We start from the raw sequence: 24053 nt of genomic DNA, 5'->3' as shown, positions 1-24053 counted from the left end.
TGCTCAGGCTGTGCAGGGAGTTAGCCCACCACCGGGTTATTAATTATACAGCCAGTTCCGCAGTGCTGGGTCCTAACTGATTTAAGGTCAGGCCATTGAAGTAACCTATTAAGTGAGTGATTGCGCGCCCCACTGCAAAAAAAATGGTCTTCTGGAGCACAAACGCAGCCAATGAAACGGCTTCCCCCAGGGGGTGGGTGAAGCCAGACGACGCGGGGGGCGTGGCTTGATCACTATCAGTGATCAGATATCAAAGCGAAGATCACTATCGAAGATAGTCTGCGTCTGCGTAACAGCTCGTACCCTGAAGCTAACTCCTCCTCAGTTCAGTTCACGACCCCAATTTAATTTGACCCCCTAGTCTTTTAATGCACCAGACACTTTAATGCATCATACACTTTTTTTTATTGCACTAGCCGCCTGTGCCTACTCTGCACTGTTCACTGTTTTGCACTCTACAGTTATTCTTGATTGCATGTTCTTTTACTTTTTATACGTTGCAACAGATGTGTAGTTGTATCGTCTGTCTTTCATAGTCTGTCACTGTGATTGTTTTGTCCGTTTGAGCATTATGCCAAGACCAATTCCAATCCATTTTTAATTGATATGGCAATAAACTATTGAATCTTGAATCTTGATAAACCGATGCTAAGAAGAGGTTCTTTGCACACGCGATGCCGCTTAATGGAGATTTACAAATTGAGACATCAAGGCAAATGTGGAAAGAGTTGAATACGTGACTGAGAAGGGAAATGACAGATGGAGCATGTCATACCAGACAACAGCAGCTTACCACCAAGCTTTACCACCAAGCCTTATAATGCAAGACAGGAGGATATCAGTCTTGCATGATAGAAGCATGGAATGATGTTAGCCTACTACAGTGTGTAGATGTTATGTCACCAAGACAGATCCCTGTATATTTATTTAGTGTGCTTGGCAAATGAACTGACCCCCCTGATTGTGCTTCTCCAGCTGGCGTGGTGGCAGATGAGCTGGAGGTCTACACGGGCACTGAGCCATACGTGAAGGTGATGGAATTCATACGTGGAGACATGGTTCCAACAACCGAAACTCCTGGTAAGAAACACTGACTTGTGCCACATTTCATTGAGATTTGGTTTACAAGAAGCTTGGTTTGGTTCTACTCAGATTGATTGAGTGCCCACAGTATACACCAAGTGTACTTGCTATGAAATAGAGTGATGAATCCAAGTGAAAGCTCCAATCTATCTATCTATCTATCTATCTATCTATCTATCTATCTATCTATCTATCTATCTATCTATATAATATATATATATCTATCTATATATATCTATATCTATATATATCTATCTATCTATCTATCTATCTATCTATCTATCTATCTATCTATATATATATATATATACTGTGTGTGTGTGTGTGTGTGTGTGTGTGTGTGTGTGTGTGTGTGTGTGTGTGTGTGTGTGTGTGTGTGTGTGTGTGTGTAAGGAAGCTAACAAACTAACCATATAAGTTCAATTGTCTTCTCAGAGACAGATGAACCACAAGGCCAGGTGAATATTTTCCCTGCTGTGGACCTTCCTGACGTGACCACGGCAGCTCCAGGCCCAGAGGAGGCAGGGGAGGCTGGGGAGGACGGTGCCACCGGCCAGGAGGAGGGAGGCTTCTTCACGGTTCAGACGCTGACTCTGGAACCCATCATCGTGGTGGAGCCGGTGACCCAGGCACCTCAGCCCAGCAGGGGGGACGGCCCCAGCGACACACAGGTGAGATAACGCAGTCGCTTCAAATCCTCCAGTCTGTCATGAATGAATGTACTGTGTTTGTCTGTAGATGTACTGTAGGGGGCGGCAAAGCCCGTGCTGATGTTTATTCCTCGGGTAAAGAAAACAAAAAGAAGATGATTACATCCGCTATAAACTGGAGTTGAAAGAAAGCAGTTGAAGCAAAGCAGCACCTATGTTAAGTCGCTGGCTTGCTGGAGAAGCTAAGCAGGTCTGATTCCGGTTAGTCCTTGGATGGGAGACCATCTGGTGCTGGAAGCGGTGTTGGAGGACCAGTAGGAGGTGCTGTTCCCTCTCAGGACTGATGGGATGATTAATATGCTTTCTCCCCACAGGCTGATGTCATGTGTGTCACCAAAGAGGCTGTCCAAGACAAAGATGCCGTGAGTCTGAAACTCAAGGCCTCCTCCACCTGTGTAAGTTCAGACATGGCCGACGCCTGCCTGTTTCTTCTTTGCCTGCTTACCGTCTGCCTGTTTCTTCTTTGTAGTAGTAGTAGTACTTTATTGGCATATAGCAGTCCGTAGGCTGAATTACCGTCTGCCTTCCGTAGGCCGGGCTTACCGTCTGCCTTCTTCTGGCTCACATGCAAAGGCAGCTGAAAGATAGATACAATTAGATGTATTTACAATTAACTCATTGAGTGCCAAGGACGAGTATGTTCGTCAATTCAAATACTAACGTAGAGTGCCAAAGACGACTAAAGTCGTCAATTGCGTTTTTTGACGGTGGGACGTGGATCAAAGCCTCTTACATCTCCTATAAAAATATGGGAGCTATTGAAGGTGTATAACCTATTTTACAGACCCATTAGGTGGCGACAGTGCTCTCCAGATTAGAGAAAGGTCAGGAAAACAGCAGGAAAAAGCCCCGTGATGAAAGAGAAACCGCTCATGCTGCAGCCAGAGCCATATAGATGGCTCTGGCTGGAGCTGACGTTGGCTGCGAACAGTTGTGGGCGCGAATCCGTGCCCACAACTGAGCCTCTCTGTCTCTGCTGTATAGTTTCTCCACACGATTAGCCGCCAGAAAAGCAGCACCCGACGCCGAAGGGCCAAACCATTCTCAGCAGTCCGGTTTGGCTTTTCCGTGTCGCGCTGGGAGCCGGCGCACAAAAACGGAGCACTCCGAAAATAGACGTGGGTGCGTGAGGCTGTGTGTTAGTGTGGGGAGGAGGAGAGGGGGGTGGGGCACGCAGGGCACCACACATCTACACCACGTCACTACATCAGAAAATATTAGCTTCAGACTCAGTGAATGTGCTTGAAATGGTTCATTTCACAAAAGGTGGAATATCTCAGCTTCTAATTTGAAACGCCTGTTTTTGCTCAAAACAACCTATCTTCTCCGGCTCATAACTAAAGAACGGAAAATGGTATCAATAAACTTTTTTTTGCTGATGATACAATAGTCTCCTCGTTCTTTGTGCGTGTTCGGTGTTTACATAGTAATATCACACAATATTCTGTGGGCCTCGAGAAATCACTGAAAACGCTCTGAAACTCTGGCACTGGGAGCGTCCGTTCTCCAAAAGTGGCTGGCACTCAATGAGTTCATACAAAATAGAGAAGGTGGTAAAGAAGCTTAGAGGGGCTATGTTCTCTCTCTCTCGCTCTCTCTCTCTCTCTCTCTCACACACACACACACACACACACACACACACACACACACACACACACACACACACACAGAGCAGTAGAAAGGAAAATAGTTTCTAGAGGAGGCCATTCCCAGTTTGCCACCAGCTTGCTACACGAGTTCAGCAGAGAATTCTCATTCCCATTAAAAGGCAGCAGTGACTATTACACCTCTGATGCCTCTGAAACATGGAAGCCAGTGAAACACAGTGACTATTACAGTCCTCACTGTGTCTGGGTGGAGGCGTATATAGTCCTCACTGTGTCTGGGTGGAGGCATATAGAGTCCTCACTGTGTCTGGGTGGAGGCGTATAGAGTCCTCACTGTGTCTGGGTGGAGGTGTATAGAGGCCTCACTGTGTCTGGGTGGAGGCATATAGAGTCCTCACTGTGTCTGGGTGGAGGCATATAGAGTCTTCACTGTGTCTGGGTGGAGGCATATAGAGTCTTCACTGTGTCTGGGTGGAGGCATATAGAGTCCTCACTGTGTCTGGGTGGAGGCATATAGAGTCTTCACTGTGTCTGGGTGGAGGCATATAGAGTCCTCACTGTGTCTGGGTGGAGGCATATAGAGTCTTCACTGTGTCTGGGTGGAGGCGTATAGAGTCTTCACTGTGTCTGGGTGGAGGCATATAGAGTCTTCACTGTGTCTGGGTGGAGGCATATAGAGTCCTCACTGTGTCTGGGTGGAGGCATATAGAGTCCTCACTGTGTCTGGGTGGAGGTGTATAGAGTCCTCACTGTGTCTGGGTGGAGGTGTATAGAGTCCTCACTGTGTCTGGGTGGAGGCATATAGAGTCCTCACTGTGTCTGGGTGGAGGTGTATAGAGTCCTCACTGTGTCTGGGTGGAGGCTGGTGTATAGAGTCCTCACTGTGTCTGGGTGGAGGCATAGAGTCCTCACTGTGTCTGGGTGGAGGCGTATAGAGTCCTCACTGTGTCTGGGTGGAGGCATATAGAGTCCTCACTGTGTCTGGGTGGAGGTGTATAGAGTCCTCACTGTGTCTGGGTGGAGGCATATAGAGTCCTCACTGTGTCTGGGTGGAGGCATAGAGTCCTCACTGTGTCTGGGTGGAGGCATATAGAGTCCTCACTGTGTCTGGGTGGAGGCTGGTGTATAGAGTCCTCACTGTGTCTGGGTGGAGGCGTATAGAGTCCTCACTGTGTCTGGGTGGAGGCATATAGAGTCCTCACTGTGTCTGGGTGGAGGCGTATAGAGTCCTCACTGTGTCTGGGTGGAGGCGTATAGAGTCCTCACTGTGTCTGGGTGGAGGTGTATAGAGTCCTCACTGTGTCTGGGTGGAGGCGTATAGAGTCCTCACTGTGTCTCGGTGGAGGTGTATAGAGTCCTCACTGTGTCTGGGTGGAGGCGTATAGAGTCCTCACTGTGTCTGGGTGGAGGCATATAGAGTCCTCACTGTGTCTGGGTGGAGGCGTATAGAGTCCTCACTGTGTCTGGGTGGAGGCGTATAGAGTCCTCACTGTGTCTGGGTGGAGGCATAGAGTCCTCACTGTGTCTGGGTGGAGGTGTATAGAGTCCTCACTGTGTCTGGGTGGAGGCATATAGAGTCCTCACTGTGTCTGGGTGGAGGCATATAGAGTCCTCACTGTGTCTGGGTGGAGGCGTATAGAGTCCTCACTGTGTCTGGGTGGAGGCGTATAGAGTCCTCACTGTGTCTGGGTGGAGGCGTATAGAGTCCTCACTGTGTCTGGGTGGAGGCGTATAGAGTCCTCACTGTGTCTGGGTGGAGGCGTATAGAGTCCTCACTGTGTCTGGGTGGAGGCATAGAGTCCTCACTGTGTCTGGGTGGAGGCATAGAGTCCTCACTGTGTCTGGGTGGAGGCATATAGAGTCCTCACTGTGTCTGGGTGGAGGCTGGTGTATAGAGTCCTCACTGTGTCTGGGTGGAGGCGTATAGAGTCCTCACTGTGTCTGGGTGGAGGCATAGAGTCCTCACTGTGTCTGGGTGGAGGCATATAGAGTCCTCACTGTGTCTGGGTGGAGGCATAGAGTCCTCACTGTGTCTGGGTGGAGGCATATAGAGTCCTCACTGTGTCTGGGTGGAGGCTGGTGTATAGAGTCCTCACTGTGTCTGGTGGCTGTGAGGTTAGCAGGAATCACAGCTATGTGGGCGTGTCGTGTGGAGGACTGAAAGGCAGAGGGGCTGCAGGGTTGGACGTGGATGTTGTTGGAGGAGTGGATGGTTGCTGCAGTGCGGGGCAGGAACTGTCCTCCACAGCTAAATGTGCTGTCCTGGCGTCTGCATTTCCTCTGATCTGATCTGAGATACTGCATACAAGGGTAATGGAGCAGTAAATAAAGTCGGACTTGATGATATCTCGCACTACCGTCTACCGTCTCTGGAGCAGTGTTTGGGAAACTTCTTGGTGGCAGACCAAATATTGTGACCAAAATGTCACGTAAACAAAAGCCCAGAGAGTGATCATACACGAAGGCCAGATAATTGAAATAGCTGCACAGATCTGGATGGAGGTGACTTTCTCTGGCCCGCAGCGAAGCAGTCCTGTCAGCAAGCCAGCTGTCCAACCAAGGGCTGCTGCAGCCGTTTGACTTTGAATAAAAGTACCCTGCGGGAAGATCGAGCTACGCTAGGCTGTGATGTGATCTGAGTTAAGGGAAGAGCTACACTAGGCTGTGATGTGATCTGAGTTAAGGGAAGAGCTACGCTAGGCTGTGATGTGATCTGACTTAAGGGAAGAGCTACGCTAGGCTGTGATGTGATCTGAGTTAAGGTAAGAGCTACACTAGGCTGTGATGTGATCTGAGTTAAGGGATGAGCTACACTAGGCTGTGATGTGATCTGACTTAAGGGAAGAGCTACGCTAGGCTGTGATGTGATCTGAGTTAAGGTAAGAGCTACACTAGGCTGTGATGTGATCTGAGTTAAGGGAAGAGCTATGCTAGGCTGTGATGTGATCTGAGTTAAGGGAAGAGCTATGCTAGGCTGTGATGTGATCTGAGTTAAGGGAAGAGCTACGCTAGGCTGTGATGTGATCTGAGTTAAGGGAAGAGCTACGCTAGGCTGTGATGTGATCTGAGTTAAGGGAAGAGCTACGCTAGGCTGTGATGTGATCTGAGTTAAGGGAAGAGCTATGCTAGGCTGTGATGTGATCTGAGTTAAGGGAAGAGCTATGCTAGGCTGTGATGTGATCTGAGTTAAGGGAAGAGCTATGCTAGGCTGTGATGTGATCTGAGTTAAGGGAAGAGCTACACTAGGCTGTGATGTGATCTGAGTTAAGGGAAGAGCTACACTAGGCTGTGATGTGATCTGAGTTAAGGGAAGAGCTACACTAGGCTGTGATGTGATCTGAGTTAAGGGAAGAGCTATGCTAGGCTGTGATGTGATCTGAGTTAAGGGAAGAGCTACGCTAGGCTGTGATGTGATCTGAGTTAAGGTAAGAGCTACGCTAGGCTGTGATGTGATCTGAGTTAAGGTAAGAGCTACACTAGGCTGTGATGTGATCTGACTTAAGGGAAGAGCTACACTAGGATGTGATGTGATCTGACTTAAGGGAAGAGCTACACTAGGCTGTAATGTGATCTGAGTTAAGGGAAGAGCTATGCTAGGCTGTGATGTGATCTGAGTTAAGGGAAGAGCTACACTAGGCTGTGATGTGATCTGAGTTAAGGGAAGAGCTACACTAGGCTGTGATGTGATCTGAGTTAAGGGAAGACTATGAGGACACAGAGGAGGAGAGATGAAGGGGAGAGGGTTGGAGAAGTACTCAAGGACGGTGATAGTTAAGGAGGGGGAGGGGTTTGCAGGGAGATGATTGCTAGCAATTAAATTACTTTACTTGGTATCAAAAGTAATTAGTTACTCATTACATTATATTACTTTCGCAACCCTCCCTTCCGAAAAAGTGACATACAACCTGTTTAGCTAGCTCCCTTTAGAACTGAATCCACTTGATTGGAACTATAATTAACCTTAAAGGGAGGAATTAACATCAGTCAAACTGCATACTTTTCATTTCTTTGCCTACCTAGGACAAAAACTAGTCACATTGTGGAAATGCTGAAGCCTCACATAACAAGACCAATCTCATGTGGTGCAATGCAGTAACTTAGTTAACTTACTTGGATTAGTAACTGTACTATAATTACTTTTTGGAAGTTGTAATCCCTTACATTACTAGTTACTGGGGAAAGTAATACAATTACTGTAACTAAGTAACTGCCCAACACTGCTTTGGATTAGCGTGTGTGTTTCCATGGATCTATGACTCGTCGACTTCAGTAGATTCATGCTGAGTCAGCGATGACAAACAAACAGCTGTGTACACAAGTTGACAGACTGTAAGTTATTATCAGTTATAATGAATAGGAAGAGTAACCAAAGATCTTTTTCATGGGCTGTGAAATGATAAATGTTCCAATATTCATTGTGCTTTGTTTTTGGTCCCCTGACAGGAAGAAACCAGGTCCAAGATTGCCAGTGTTCTGCAAGAGCTGTGTGGAGAAGACTGTAAACTGGACGTCTTCCAGGATGACAACTCTAACCAAATCCTTGTATCTGGACAGTATGTAGAAGGTTAGTCACAGCCTTGTATCTGATCTGGACAGTATGTAGAAGGTTAGTCACAGCCTTGTATCTGGACAGTATGTAGAAGGTTAGTCACAGCCTTGTATCTGGACAGTATGTAGGTTAGTCACAGTCTTGTATCTGGACACTATGTAGGTTAGTCACAGTCTTGTATCTGGACAGTATGTAGGTTAGTCACAGTCTTGTATCTGGACAGTATGTAGGTTAGTCACAGCCTTGTATCTGGACAGTATGTAGAAGGTTAGTCACAGCCTTGTATCTGGACAGTATGTAGAAGGTTAGTCACAGCCTTGTATCTGGACAGTATGTAGAAGGTTAGTCACAGTCTTGTATCTGGACAGTATGTAGGTTAGTCACAGCCTTGTATCTGGACAGTATGTAGAAGGTTAGTCACAGCCTTGTATCTGGACAGTATGTAGAAGGTTAGTCACAGCCTTGTATCTGGACAGTATGTAGAAGGTTAGTCACAGGCTTGTATCTGGACAGTATGTAGGTTAGTCACAGCCTTGTATCTGGACAGTATGTAGAAGGTTAGTCACAGCCTTGTATCTGGACAGTATGTAGAAGGTTAGTCACAGCCTTGTATCTAGACAGTATGTAGAAGGTTAGTCACAGTCTTGTATCTGGACAGTATGTAGGTTAGTCACAGCCTTGTATCTGGACAGTATGTAGGTTAGTCACAGTCTTGTATCTGGACACTATGTAGGTTAGTCACAGTCTTGTATCTGGACAGTATGTAGGTTAGTCACAGCCTTGTATCTGGACAGTATGTAGGTTAGTCACAGCCTTGTATCTGGACAGTATGTAGGTTAGTCATAGCCCCTTTCGGAACTGCTAACCTAGCTAACGCTACGCAGTCCCTTATTAGTACACCGCCGAAGTAGCGTCCACAGGTCGCTCCGTCTGCTAAATCTTTCAAACTACTCGATAAAGTTTCGCAAATGAAATTTCAAATGTACTTGCTGTCATGGGTGGTGCGCATAGCAACCATAGCGCTCGCTATCACTTCCGGCCCCAGCAGCGCAGAAGAAGACGAGTGTTTGTCACTGATTCATTTTGAGGAAATGACACCGGGGTTTCAGTGAGGGATTAAACATGTTTATTAGTGGCGCTATTGTTTCAACACCATGCGCCGAGGTTCACACAACCCTTTTCGCTCCGTAAGTACATTTGAAATTTCATTTGTGAAACTTTATCGAGTAGTTTGAAAGATTTAGCAGACGGAGCGACCTGTGGACGCTACTTCGGCGGTGTACTAATAAGGGACTGCGTAGCGTTAGCTAGGTTAGCAGTTCCGAAAGGGGCTAGGTTAGTCACAGCCTTGTATCTGGACAGTATGTAGGTTAGTCACAGTCTTGTATCTGGACAGTATGTAGAAGGTTAGTCACAGCCTTGTATCTGGACAGTATGTAGGTTAGTCACAGCCTTGTATCTGGACAGTATGTAGAAGGTTAGTCACAGCCTTGTATCTGGACAGTATGTAGGTTAGTCACAGTCTTGTATCTGGACAGTATGTAGAAGGTTAGTCACAGCCTTGTATCTGGACAGTATGTAGGTTAGTCACAGCCTTGTATCTGGACAGTATGTAGAAGGTTAGTCACAGCCTTGTATCTGGACAGTATGTAGAAGGTTAGTCACAGCCTTGTATCTGGACAGTATGTAGAAGGTTAGTCACAGCCTTGTATCTGGACAGTATGTAGGTTAGTCACAGTCTTGTATCTGGACACTATGTAGGTTAGTCACAGTCTTGTATCTGGACAGTATGTAGAAGGTTAGTCACAGCCTTGTATCTGGACAGTATGTAGAAGGTTAGTCACAGCCTTGTATCTGGACAGTATGTAGAAGGTTAGTCACAGCCTTGTATCTGGACAGTATGTAGGTTAGTCACAGTCTTGTATCTGGACAGCCTTGTATCTGGACAGTACCGTATGTAGAAGTCTTCATGGTCTTGCAATTTGTTGGTAATGTTTTTAACGTACAGCCTAAGTAACAGCCTATAATAATTAAGGCCTTTTACCTGTTTTTGTACTGTTTTAGATCCCCTGTTTCTAATAACCATAACCCCTCTCCCCTATTAACAAAACTGCAAGACGATGATGTACAGAACGATGTTCCTAACGGACAAATAAATACGTCATTCATTCATTCATTCATTCATTCTTTCATTCATTCAATCAAGGAAAACCATAAGCCAACCCCTCTTTCTTCTTCTTTGCAGATGACCCTGCAGGTATGGCTGACAAGTTCAACAACGACAACATCAAAGATAAGGTACAGAAACACTCAACCCAATAAGTATGGTCATAATGGTCCAGACCCCGCATTGGGAACCACTGCTCTATCATATAGTCCAGACCCCGCATTGAGAACCACTGCTCTATCATATAGTCCAGACCCTGCATTGAGAACCACTGCTCTATCATTGAGAACCACTGCTCTATCATATAGTCCAGACCCCGCATTGTGAACCACTGCTCTATCATATAGTCCAGACCCCGCATTGAGAACCACTGCTCTATCATATAGTCCAGACCCCGCATTGAGAACCACTGCTCTATCATATAGTCCAGACCCCGCATTGAGAACCACTGCTCTATCATATAGTCCAGACCCCGCATTGAGAACCACTGCTCTATCATATAGTCCATATGATACGTTTGACTCATCATCTGAGCAGACAGGTTGGACTCATCATCTCAGCAGACAGGTTTGACTCATCATCTCAGCAGACAGGGAGAGAAACGAGGGGGAAAAGACTCCTTCAGTTCCAGTATGAACACAGGCTTTCCCACAGACTCCAAGCTGCCAGGAAGACGGTCGATGTGACAAACAAAAAAAAACCCACAAACAGCTGCAATCCATTTGGTCTTCCCCCGTGGGAATACTGTACACTATGGTTCTGGGTGTTACCTCCATCTGTCGCCCCCTTGTGTCTCTGCACCATCACAAACACTCTGCCTTCCTCCTGACATCTCTTATTATAGCCGATAGTAACTGGTGTTCCAGCCAGCCGCTCGGCTCATTATACTGGCCACAGTCGTCTGGTCGGCTCAGCGGCATCATTGTGTCATTGTGTGTGGTGGCAGAGGAAACTGCCCGCTCTGTAGACACATCTGTGCAAACAGAAGCGTTGGGCTGGTCTGTGTTTTATAACGTCCACCCTTGATAAACAGCGATGATGTAGCTAAAGGTTTCCTTCTGCCATCAAAACAATGATATACGGTACACACTGTAGAGTAGATCTTCACATGGCATGAGGCAACTTCTCTTGTTTCGATGTGTTTTGCAGGCCATACAGTACAGCGTGTTGTGCTGATTCTCAACAGCACTTTTACTTTAGACACTTGACTGAAATGTGACAACCTGTTTGCGTCCTTGTTCCCGTCAGATCGATGTGGAAGAGGCCGTTCCTCGCTGGGGGAAGAACTCCAAGCTGGTGCTGGTCTCCCTGCTGCTGACCGGCCTGCTGCTGGCTGCTCTGCTGGTAGCTGGATACTACCTGAAGACCCACCGCAAGAGCTCCAAGGGAGTCCGACTGGTGAGTGGGTTGGTGGAAGTGTGTGTGTCGCAGCCAAATCTGCCAACTAAGCCGATGTTTCTCAAAAATCAGTAGGCCTTATAGGTGTCGAAGCTTCTGTTTTAAAATCAGTAGGCCTGATAGGTGTCGAAGCTTCTGTTTTAAAATCAGTAGGCCTGATAGGTGTCGAAGCTTCTGTTTTAAAATCAGTAGGCCTTATAGGTGTCGAAGCTTCTGTTTTAAAATCAGTAGGCCTGATAGGTGTCGAAGCTTCTTTTTTAAAATCAGTAGGCCTTATAGGTGTCGAAGCTTCTGTTTTAAAATCAGTAGGCCTGATAGGTGTCGAAGCTTCTGTTTTAAAATCAGTAGGCCTGATAGGTGTCGAAGCTTCTGTTTTAACTCATTGAGTGCCATGGATGGACATGTTCGTCATTTCAAATAGTAACGTAGAGTGCCAAGGACGGACATGTTCGTCAATTGCGTTTTTTGATGGTGGGGCGTCGATCAAAGCCTTCTGCCTCTCCTGTACAAATATTATAGCTATTGGAGGTCTATAACCTATTTTACAGAACCCTTAGGTGGCGACAGTGCTCTCCAGGTTAACAGAAAGGCAGAGAAAAACAGAGAATAAGTCGTTGGGGAAACGGAAATCGCATCGCATCCGTATGCATCGATATGCATGAAGTGTTTTAACGTTAGATGTGCCTGCAGCAGGCAGCAGCCAATCTGCTCCCACAATTGAGCTCCTCCATGTCCGCTGCGACAGGCTGTCGCCGACAGCCCATTCGCATGATCAGCCGTTATTATTCTCAACTGGAAGCATACAGTAGTAGCCGGTGACAAACACACGCGGAAAAAGCTGGATGTCGCCGACGCGCACCCTTCACAGTGCAGAGCAAACTCAGCAGAGAGCCACCTCCCATAAGGAGGAGTGTGCAGTTGAGGCGGGGCGGGGCGGGGGGGGGGGGGGGACGCAGAGCAGCACACAACACTGACCCAGACAGACCCAGGCAGCAGGACAGGGTTGGCAAACGCAAGCCAGAATATCCGATGCCCACCAGCAGCAAATCAAGATCAGCAAGAAGCTGCAACCAGCAGCGCACGCAGGGGCCAGCGCTGCTGGTTGCAGCTAAAAATATTATTCTGCCAAACAAAATTCCCTGGCCTTCACTGTTTTATTGAAGGAAATTATTTTTGAGGTGTGACTACATCAGAAAATTAGCTTCAGAGTCAGTGATGTGTTTGAAATGTTTAATTTCACAAAAGGGCCATTATCTCAGCTTCTAGAAAAAAACTGCTCTTTTTTGTTAAATCAAGCTATCTTCTCCGGCTGATAACTAAAGAACGGAAAATGATATCAATAAACCTGTTTTTGCTGATGATAGAAAAGAGTCTCATCGTTCTTTTTGCGTGTTCATTGTTTACATAGTAATATCACACAATATTCTGTGGGCCTCGAGAAATCACTGAAAAAAGCTCTGAAACTCTGGCACTGGGAGCGTCCGTTCTCCAAAAGTGGCTGGCACTCAATGAGTTAAGAGGAAGGTGTCAAGAAATCCCTGGAGACTATTCCAGAAAACAGAAAGAGGACAACTACATGCATGCAATAGTTTGAACAAGTCTGTTGTTTTGACATCACAGGCATTCACGGTCATCATCTACCTTGAGTCAAATGTATAGTATCTGCAGTAAGGGTAGAGACCCTGGCTGCATAACTGATATCCCTCCTGGGTCCATTTAATGGTAGAAACCCTGGCTGCATAACCGATATCCCTCCTGGGTCTATTTCTCCCCTGTATTGTATTCTTCAGTAAATGGATTGCATTTATATTGCACTTTACAATGCCTACATTCACCCATTCACACACCGATCGCGGCAGGCTACCACGCAGGGTGCTCGCGCAACCATCAGGAGCAATTTGGGCTTCAGTACCTTGCCCAAGAACACTTGGACACGCACTGTAGACTGGTGGAGCCGGGATTCAACCATCAACCTCCTTTATCCAGAACAATTAGTGGACAACCTGCTCTACCTACCAAGCCACTTCCGCCCATGGCCACCTCGTACTCAGTACTTCTTTGTCTTTATTTGAGTCATTGTGGACTGGTGACAGTGCAACTCATAGTTCAACTAAGACAATCCTGTGGTCCTACAAAATCCGGTTCACTGAGTCGATTATTGCATAAGGTGACGGGTTTATTAAAAAACATGTTCTGTATGAATTTGTGGTCAAACTTGAAGCCATTTCCTCTCTCAGATTCACCCTGACTCAACCAGCCACCAGGCCCTTGCTAGGGGGCCACAGATGGTTTCAGTTGTGTGCATTTCTTACAAAGCTCATGACATCATTTTGAAAGAGCGTTCATATGATGACATCATGTTGAAAGAGCGTTCATATGGGGCAAAGCACCCAGCAGCATGTGGAACTGCCTTCATTTGGTGCCTTGTTTTTTTTTTTAATCAGTCGCTCTGTCACAGACATCAGGAATGAACCTCAACATTCTCGTCGGTTGACTAACGCACCTCACCAAACCAAACTTGAACAAAGTGGTTTGGGATTGGATGCTCAGCGAATAGACGCATCTTCCTTACGTCATGTGATAACCTCCCGAGAGTAAAGCAATTATTTACTAACACCCTTCTGCTGCAAAGCCAAACCATGTTAACCAAGAACACATTTTGCTCTTGCTTTTTTTGGAACAATGCACACAAACAAGTTCAATTTCCATTCCAACGCCTCCTCATAGTGTGCCTCCTCATAGTGTGCCTCCTCATAGTGTGCCTCCTCATAGTGTGCCTCCTCATATTAACATCATGTTTGTTAGTGTGCCTCCTCATATTAACATCATGTTTGTTAATGTGCCTCCTCATAGTGTGCCTCCTCATAGTGTGCCTCCTCATATTAACATCATGTTTGTTAGTGTGCCTCCTCATATTAACATCATGTTTGTTAATGTGCCTCCTCATAGTGTGCCTCCTCATATTAACATCATGTTTGTTAGTGTGCCTCCTCATAGTGTGCCTCCTCATATTAACATCATGTTTGTTAGTGTGCCTCCTCATAGTGTGCCTCCTCATATTAACATCATGTTTGTTAGTGTGCCTCCTCATAGTGTGCCTCCTCATATTAACATCATGTTTGTTAGTGTGCCTCCTCATAGTGTGCCTCCTCATATTAACATCATGTTTGTTAATGTGCCTCCTCATAGTGTGCCTCCTCATATTAACATCATGTTTGTTAGTGTGCCTCCTCATATTAACATCATGTTTGTTAGTGTGCCTCCTCATATTAACATCATGTTTGTTAGTGTGCCTCCTCATATTAACATCATGTTTGTTAATGTGCCTCCTCATAGTGTGCCTCCTCATATTAACATCATGTTTGTTAATGTGCCTCCTCATAGTGTGCCTCCTCATATTAACATCATGTTTGTTAGTGTGCCTCCTCATATTAACATCATGTTTGTTAATGTGCCTCCTCATAGTGTGCCTCCTCATATTAACATCATGTTTGTTAGTGTGCCTCCTCATAGTGTGCCTCCTCATATTAACATCATGTTTGTTAGTGTGCCTCCTCATAGTGTGCCTCCTCATATTAACATCATGTTTGTTAGTGTGCCTCCTCATAGTGTGCCTCCTCATATTAACATCATGTTTGTTAGTGTGCCTCCTCATAGTGTGCCTCTTCATATTAACATCATGTTTGTTAATGTGCCTCCTCATAGTGTGCCTCCTCATATTAACATCATGTTTGTTAGTGTGCCTCCTCATATTAACATCATGTTTGTTAGTGTGCCTCCTCATATTAACATCATGTTTGTTAGTGTGCCTCCTCATATTAACATCATGTTTGTTAGTGTGCCTCCTCATAGTGTGCCTCCTCATATTAACATCATGTTTGTTAGTGTGCCTCCTCATAGTGTGCCTCCTCATATTAACATCATGTTTGTTAATGTGCCTCCTCATAGTGTGCCTCCTCATATTAACATCATGTTTGTTAGTGTGCCTCCTCATAGTGTGCCTCCTCATATTAACATCATGTTTGTTAGTGTGCCTCCTCATATTAACATCATGTTTGTTAGTGTGCCTCCTCATAGTCTGCCTCCTCATATTAACATCATGTTTGTTAGTGTGCCTCCTCATATTAACATCATGTTTGTTAGTGTGCCTCCTCATAGTGTGCCTCCTCATATTAACATCATGTTTGTTAGTGTGCCTCCTCATAGTGTGCCTCCTCATAGTCTGCCTCCTCATATTAACATCATGTTTGTTAGTGTGCCTCCTCATAGTGTGCCTCCTCATATTAACATCATGTTTGTTAGTGTGCCTCCTCATAGTGTGCCTCCTCATATTAACATCATGTTTGTTAGTGTGCCTCCTCATAGTGTGCCTCCTCATATTAACATCATGTTTGTTAGTGTGCCTCCTCATATTAACATCATGTTTGTTAGTGTGCCTCCTCATATTAACATCATGTTTGTTAGTGTGCCTCCTCATATTAACATCATGTTTGTTAGTGTGCCTCCTCATATTAACATCATGTTTGTTAGTGTGCCTCCTCATAGTGTGCCTCCTCATATTAACATCATGTTTGTTAGTGTGCCTCCTCATAGTGTGCCTCCTCATATTAACATCATGTTTGTTAGTGTGCCTCCTCATAGTGTGCCTCCTCATATTAACATCATGTTTGTTAATGTGCCTCCTCATAGTGTGCCTCCTCATATTAACATCATGTTTGTTAGTGTGCCTCCTCATAGTGTGCCTCCTCATATTAACATCATGTTTGTTAGTGTGCCTCCTCATATTAACATCATGTTTGTTAGTGTGCCTCCTCATAGTCTGCCTCCTCATATTAACATCATGTTTGTTAGTGTGCCTCCTCATATTAACATCATGTTTGTTAGTGTGCCTCCTCATAGTGTGCCTCCTCATATTAACATCATGTTTGTTAGTGTGCCTCCTCATAGTGTGCCTCCTCATATTAACATCATGTTTGTTAGTGTGCCTCCTCATAGTCTGCCTCCTCATATTAACATCATGTTTGTTAGTGTGCCTCCTCATATTAACATCATGTTTGTTAGTGTGCCTCCTCATAGTGTGCCTCCTCATATTAACATCATGTTTGTTAGTGTGCCTCCTCATATTAACATCATGTTTGTTAGTGTGCCTCCTCGTATTTGAACAGTAACATCATGTTTGTTAGTGTGCCTCCTCGTATTTGAACAGTAACATCATGTTTGCGGGGGAAGTCACTGTTCGGGCACTCATCAGAGTGTGGCTTCTATGGAGGCATCTGCAAACAACACATCAAAAACAACACCATCAAATGCAGCAACATATTGTTTTGACGCAGCCTACCTTGATTTGCATTCAAACTGAATTCAGCTCATACAGGAAACACTGGTAAAGACAAGAGAATCACAGCAAATGCTGAATGGTTGCTTGTGGATGCTGTTCTTAATGTATTTTACATTTTATGTCCGCTTAGAAATATTGCTATGTGCAAAGAAACCAAACCAAGGGGTGAAGGCAACATTGTAACAAATGACTCCCTGATTCAGAACAAAGAAAATGAACTACAGGTGTGCAAACACCCTAGAACTTAAACCTAAAATCTGTCTAATCCTACTTGAGCTCTGATCTCAGTGTGTCACCGACCTGTGTCCCTTCCATAGGCCGAGTCTTTCCAGGTGGATGAGGAGAACCAGGCCAACACCCTGGTGTCCGTGGCCCCTCTCCCCCAGGAGCCGCTGGACAAGCCCACCGTCAATGGGGAGTCTCCCCCGGAGAACGGCACCAACCCCGCCCCCTCTACTAACGGACACTCCGCCACCCAGAGCCCTGTGGCCGACACGGAGATGTGAAGGACACCTCGACGACACCACCCCTCCCCGCCCTGTCTCCCACTGGGACCCACTCCACCACCCCAACCACCTCCGCTGCCTCAGAGACTGTCCGCACACTGTCACACATTCAACACCAATCCCAACTTAGAGTCACCCCCACCCCAGCCCCGCCCCGCCTCGCCCCACCCCTACCCCTTGGGACGACGATGATGACGATGATGAAGCTGATGACTATGATGACGATAACGACAATGCCTGTAATGTGAAGAGTTTGGGATCCGCTGTTTTTTTTGTTTTTTTTTGGTGCCGCTGGCGAGGAGCGTGTGCGCTGTGCTGTTGGGACAGAGGCAGGTCAGCAGGGGGCGCCAGCTGCTGATTTGTTAGCTGCCCTGACTGCGGTCTCTAGTAACAATCATTGCAGAAAAAAAGGACAAGAACAAAATCACCAAAGTAATGTCGAGTAGGCCATGTGCTGTTGATCCCTGATGAGAAGAACCACAGAACCCTGATGCAATGAAGCCATGACAGCAGGCAGAGGAGGAGACCAGTTTCCTAATACTGTTGTAAAAAGGACCTTCACTGCTTGAATGATTTTTCCATGTGATCAAGGAACCGTTTGCTTTTGTTTGCCTGAATCTCAGATAAGACAAATGCAAGACAACGTGTGAGATTAGCAATAAAGAGATGTCTTAAAGGGATACCTAGACACTAGAGTGACTAGACGGTATGAATTCAAGTTTTTTTTATCTCATCAGACACTTCTCATGTTGCAGGAAAAAAATACACTCATTCCTCAATTTAGTTAAAAACAGCTTGTTGTGTTATTATTCTTTTTTTCCATCTTTCAGAAACCTTCAGAAGCATGTTCATTCGTTTTGACTGAGGAACACAGATAATGCTAGTAGGCCTAAGCTGTTTTATGTCAATTCGAACTGTGTTTCCCTATGCTGGAACCGTGTTACCTTTGATCACTGCCTATCCATTGGGATATAGGCTATACCAGGTACATTTCTACGTTTTGTGTTTGGGGCTTTCGACATGAAAGCGTATTGTACAGTTTCTTACAAATGCTAAATGCTTATCTTTTTTTTAACTGACCGTTACCACTAGCCTGGGTAAACCCAGCCCCCACGTGACCTGCTCTCAGAGTTCTCAGTCACTATGTGTGTACCTAGTGACTGAGAACCAGAGGTCTGAGAGCAGGTCACGTGGGGGCTGGGTTTACCCAGGCTACGTTACCACTGCGTCTTTGGGAATGCTGAACCCACAGTAGTATCATGTTTTATTGAGGAAATCAGGAAAACAGACGTGGAGGTTTGGTGTCACCAGACCGGTGAACTCAATCTCTCGTGTGAAGCGCTGCCGTCAAACAAATGGCTGCTAAAAATATAATTAAAATGGGGGGGGGGGGGGGGGGGGGGTGCAGTGCGTCAGCATTCCCAAGACTGCCTTTGTCTCCTCTATCAAACTGTTTATTATGAAATACTTTTTTTTACATCGATGGTAATTAAACGTATCTTAGCTTCTCTTTTGAGCAACTGGTTGTTTTCATGACGTTACTGTAAATAGCCTGCTTTCTCTGTTAGTGCCGTAATACCTGTGTGTGCCTCATAAACTGTGATTGTTGACAATATTTTATGGTGTTTGGCTGATGTTGTCTTCAATTTAACTGGAGATTTATACGTGAAAACTTTGGAACTATACACACGTACATGAATCACAAATCAGTAGTCACGGTTGAGTTTATGCTTGATGTATTTTTAGCCTATTGATATGATATTCTGGCTCATAATTAGTTTCAATCTCATTCATGTCTAAGGTTTTTGAATCGATCTATATTTGCATATAGTGCTCCTTTAGCATCCCAGCTAATCCAGCCATGAACACTTTAAATGAATGAATGAGTTAATGTTAGCATTTACGGTAGATTGCACCGGCATAGAATATACACACACCTGTACAGGGCGAGCCTGTTCTCCCTGTGACTTGGTGCACCGTGACACCACTATTTAATGACAGATGAAGTCAAAGCATTACCCTAGACATCCTCTAGTCTCGCTTGCCAGATATCTCCGTTTTGTGCTGTACCAGCGCAGGAGAGAGTCTGGCTCCTCGTAATCTCACTCTGGTATAGCAGGAGAAAAGGCTCCGTTCACTTTACAACCATTGCTTTATTACACAATCCAAATCTTCGTCAAAACTTTTTCAGTGGAGAGGAGAGGGGAGGAGAGAAGAGGAGAGGGGAGCAGAGGAGAGATCTGTCACCAGAAGATACTCTGTTTATGCTCCGATTGTTGATAACCCCAAGTGTCTTCTTTCCTGTGTTGACCCTGGTTTTAAAGAGTGGAACACGTGGAATCCAGGTGATAAATGACTATTCGAAGGTGGTACTAGGAAATGATTTAACCAACGTCAGGAAGAATATGGGTCACCTAAGATACACTTTAATTTTAGAGTTCTACAATTTTGAAGTTTTCTAAACTCAGCACCCTAATATAGGGAAGGTCGCGGACCAGAGCAGTTTTTTTAAAGAATATTTGTATTGTTTATTGTTTATTTATTGTTTTGGGACAGAGAGCTTCAGACACACATCGCAAGGTCATGAGGTCACCTGTTATTCTATGTGTATGTACATGTGAGTGAGAGAGAGAGAGAGGGAGAGAGAGAGAGAGAGTGTGTGTGTGTGTGTGTGTGTGTGTGTGTGTGTGTGTGTGTGTGTGTGTGTGTATTAAAGTCTCTCCCACCCCTCTTTCTCTCACCGTGTGTGTGTGTGTGTGTGTGTGTGTGTGTGTGTGTGTGTGTGTGTGTGTGTGTGTGTGTGTGTGTGTGTGTGTGTACGTACAGTTTATGTGTTCAGAACATATTAACCTTTGCTGTCATTCAGATGTCACCCATTTCAGTCCTTGTTGTTGCACTGTACATGTAGCGTATGCTGCAACAGTTCACAGTGTTGAAGGCTACAGTAGGCCTACTGCAGTGATACTCAACTTGCGGCCCGCAAAAAAAAAATGCAATTCCCCCGCTGGCCGCATTTGGAATTGCTTTTTTTTTTTTTTTTTTTACAGTGCACCTGAACGCAACATGCAAGATACCCGCTGAATAAGTGTCCAAATGTTCATGTCATTCTGGCCAATACTTCTGTTATAGTATTTCAGTCTGGAATATGGAATATCTTTCAATAATCTATGATTTAGCTGCTAAATTGTCAAATACTGCCGTCTGCTCGCTACACACTGTTAAAACTATAAGTTCCTGGAGGAACCTTTAGGGGTTCTTCAGCTTGTCGCTGTGGAGGAACCCCTAGGTGCTTTGAGGAACCTTCAAGAAAAGGTTCTTCCAAGAACCCATTCTTGGGGTTACTTGAGGAACCTTTTGAAGCTCTTTGAAGAACCTTTAAAAATGTCTGCTGTGATGTTCTTAATATAATAATATTATTATTATTGTTAATAATAATAATAATAATAATAATATAATTGATGGTGATGAAACAACAGCTGTCTTTTAAGCAAGGTTTTATTTTTCAGAATTGTAATAAACTCAATAAATACACATTACACAGGGATAAGACACTACAAAAATACAATAAATTATTTTGTCAACAAAAACATTCCAAAGTGACACTTTGGATGGTGTGCTGGATGGTGTGCTGGAAGCAAAGAGATTGACAAGATATCATGAGGGGGAAAGGGAGGAGAGTTTGTCTGTGTGTTTGACCTTTGATGGGGAGTTGCCTGAGAGAGTGTATGTTGATTATTGTTGTTATAGGGTAAGGCCGTTTGAAAGAGCACAGTTGAGATGTTATTGCTGTCAAGAGTATGGTCATGTTGCTGCTGTGTGTAGAGGGGTCAGGAGATGTGGGAGATGTGTGGGAAAGGAGTGTGAGAGAGACAAGTGTTTAGAGGAAGACGAGGCAAAGTGCCTACACTGTGATGGTGATCATCATGCGGGTTCAAAACAGTGCCCAAGGAGAGTAAATGAGGTGAAAGTGAATCAGATTAGGGTAAAAGAGAAGGGTATGTCATATGCTGAAGCTGTTAAAAGAGTGGAGAATGAGAGAGATACAATGGAAGAAATTGAAAAGGAACCAGAGAAGAAACAGAAGGGAGTTGAACAAAACATTTGTGTGGACAAAAAAGGATTTTTGACATTTATGGCCATGGTGATTAATTGTACAGAGCAGATCAAGGGAAAAAAAGGAAAAGATTAAGATGATGATGGATGCAGCTAGAAGGTTTTTGAATGTTGTTGACATTTCCGGAGAGGAGATCGAGAAGGCGCTGAGGGATGAGTTCCCGCCGACTGAGTCGTAGAATGGATATATATATCGTGAATGGGAGCACTATGGGTGGATACATGATGAACACTGTAAATAGATTCCACTATAAAGAAGACATCAAATTCCATTTGACCTGTGGAGGGCAGTAATACGCCTAGTAGCGTCTACACTGCCGGAAATCAAAAAGAAGAAGAAGAAGAATCACAGCCCTAACAAAGAGCATGGAAGGAAAGAGACGACACTCCGGCCATTTTTGGAAACAGAATGCGCCTCGCAGTGGTCAGCTGCGGTAGCGCTGGCCCCTATAATCAGCCTCTCTAAACAGTAGCCTAACTCAACGGGAATTGAACCTCGGGTCCTTTTCATTAGGTATTTATCTAGAAAAAACTAAACAAAGAAAACGAAAAATTTTGCTTAGTTTCCACAATATGGTTGTTGTTTTACATCCCTGCACTACACCACTTCAATCAAGATTTGCAGTACGCCCGGAAAAGATGTTGTGGTGTTATCTGTTATGTTATCTGTTATGTTGTACACTACTGCCGCCTAGTGGACAGATACCGGGAGTATCCTGTAAGAGGGGTTCAGATTAAAATGTCCGAGTCACACATAAGACGTGTCGTTGTGAGCTCCTTCTTTACAAGTCTTCCCGTGCCATCGTATCATAACATGGTGTCAGAGTGCTTCGTTTACAACTGAGAAGAGTCATCTGAGAAGTTAGTGAACGGAGAGAACCCGCGGTTTTCGTTTGTTTTGAAACAGTGTCGTTCGTTTTAAAGCCTTGCTGGAGGCTAGGCTAGGCTAAGCTGAAGCTAGCGAGTGAACGAGCTAACGCTACGTGCGCGACGGTACGCAGCAAGAGAACGGGAGAAAGATAAAAAGAAAGAAGAAAAGTGAGCAAACATGGATCGGTTTCAAGTCCCTCCACCACCCAGCTTCAACGTCACAAAGCCAGAAGAGTGGCCCAAGTGGATCCGAAGATTTGAGAGGTTCAGGATAGCATCTGGTCTCGAATTGCAGGCAGATGAAAACCAAGTGAACACTCTAATATATACGATGGGAGAAGACGCCGAGGACATTATAACCTCACTCCGTTTGACGGAAGAGGAGGCGAGTGAGTACAGCACAGTTAAAGCTAAGCTGGAAGCACACTTTGTGGTTCGGAGAAATGTGATTTTCGAACGAGCTAAATTCAATCAGAGACATCAAGAAGCTGGAGAACCTGCTGATAGTTTCATCACAGCACTTTATTGTCTATCTGAACATTGTGGCTATGGAGAGTTACACAGCGAGATGATACGTGACAGGCTAGTCGTGGGCTTGAGAGACAAAAGGTTGTCCGAGCAACTTCAAATGGACCCAGAGCTAACACTGGAGAAAGCAGTCACTCGTGTTCGTCAAAGTGAGCTAGTGAAAAAGCAGCAGGACATGCTAACGAGCAACTTCAAAACAATGGCTACAGCTAATATGGACAGCGTTGGTGTGCAGCAGCGTACATTCAACAAAAGCAAACCTAAGCAGCAGAGCAAAATACACTTTAAGAAACAAAGTCAATTCCCTCTGTCACAGCCATACGGTGATACACAGTGCAAAAGATGTGGTAGAACACCAGCTCATAGCATACAGCAATGTCCAGCCATAGATGTATTCTGCAACCAGTGTAACAAAAAAGGACACTACGCAAAAGTGTGCAGGTCTGGGGCTGTTGGAGAGGTCCATGCCACCTGTGATGATGCCACTGAGGAGGACATTGCCTTTTTGGGCTCAGTAGGCACAAACATGTCAGTGGGCACAGTCGGAGGCCCAGAAGCCTGGCTAACAAAAATAAAAGTAAACGGCCATGAATCAGAATTTAGAATAGATACAGGCGCAGATGTAACAGCAATACCAGAAGCTGTATACGAAGCATGTGGACAGTTTCCAGAACTGGAGAAATCAGCTAAAACTCTATATGGAGCTGGAAGGAATCGCCTGCTTGTGAGAGGACAATTCACAGCTACACTGAGATCACACAGCAACAGCACAGTACAAGATGTGTATGTGGTCTCAGGTCTGAAGTCTGGTCTACTGGGAGGCACAGCAAGCGTAGCACTCGGACTGGTAGCCAGAGTACATGCCATATCCCTGGTCTCCAAAGAGTCAGTGAAAGAGCAGTACCCCAAGCTCTTTGAAGGGCTAGGCAAAATAGAGGGGGAATATAATATTGAACTCAAGCCCGATACAATACCGTTTTCTCTCACAACCCCGAGACGAATCCCCCTGCCACTTTTTCCCAAAGTAAAACAGGAACTGGCTCGTATGGAGAGCCTGGGCGTAATTTCAAGGGTTGAACAACCCACAGACTGGTGCGCAGGAATGGTTCCTGTGCCAAAGCCAAATCAGGAAGTGCGCATATGTGTCGACTTGACAAAACTGAATAAATCAGTCAAGAAAGAGA

At 45.2% G+C, this 24053-nt stretch overlaps 1 protein-coding gene across 2 annotated transcripts in view; it reads left to right on the top strand.

Annotated features, from left to right (window-relative positions):
- LOC310799196 (hematopoietic progenitor cell antigen CD34-like) overlaps positions 1 to 18944 on the top strand; it is a 45985-nt gene extending 27041 nt beyond the window's left edge. The window contains exons 2-9 of one of the 2 annotated variants that reach the window (XR_014553807.1): positions 976 to 1080; positions 1519 to 1754; positions 2108 to 2188; positions 7844 to 7964; positions 10195 to 10247; positions 11365 to 11514; positions 17170 to 18439; positions 18544 to 18944. Coding sequence is in view for 1 of the 2 variants with exons in the window: in XM_083661763.1 (XP_083517889.1) it covers positions 976 to 1080; positions 1519 to 1754; positions 2108 to 2188; positions 7844 to 7964; positions 10195 to 10247; positions 11365 to 11514; positions 17170 to 17358 (935 nt within the window). In the remaining variant the exon portion in view is untranslated. Of the gene's footprint in view, positions 1 to 975; positions 1081 to 1518; positions 1755 to 2107; positions 2189 to 7843; positions 7965 to 10194; positions 10248 to 11364; positions 11515 to 17169; positions 18476 to 18543 lie in introns of those variants that run through there. The other variant, XM_083661763.1, reaches the window with a different exon arrangement.
- Positions 18945 to 24053: the final 5109 nt, after the last annotated feature.

This window comes from Poromitra crassiceps (assembly GCF_964638095.1).
Source record: "Poromitra crassiceps genome assembly, chromosome: 27".
NCBI classification, from domain to species: Eukaryota; Metazoa; Chordata; class Actinopteri; order Beryciformes; family Melamphaidae; genus Poromitra; species Poromitra crassiceps.
The sequence above is the reverse complement of the archived record's forward strand: the minus strand, read 5'-3'. Positions and strand labels throughout refer to the sequence as shown.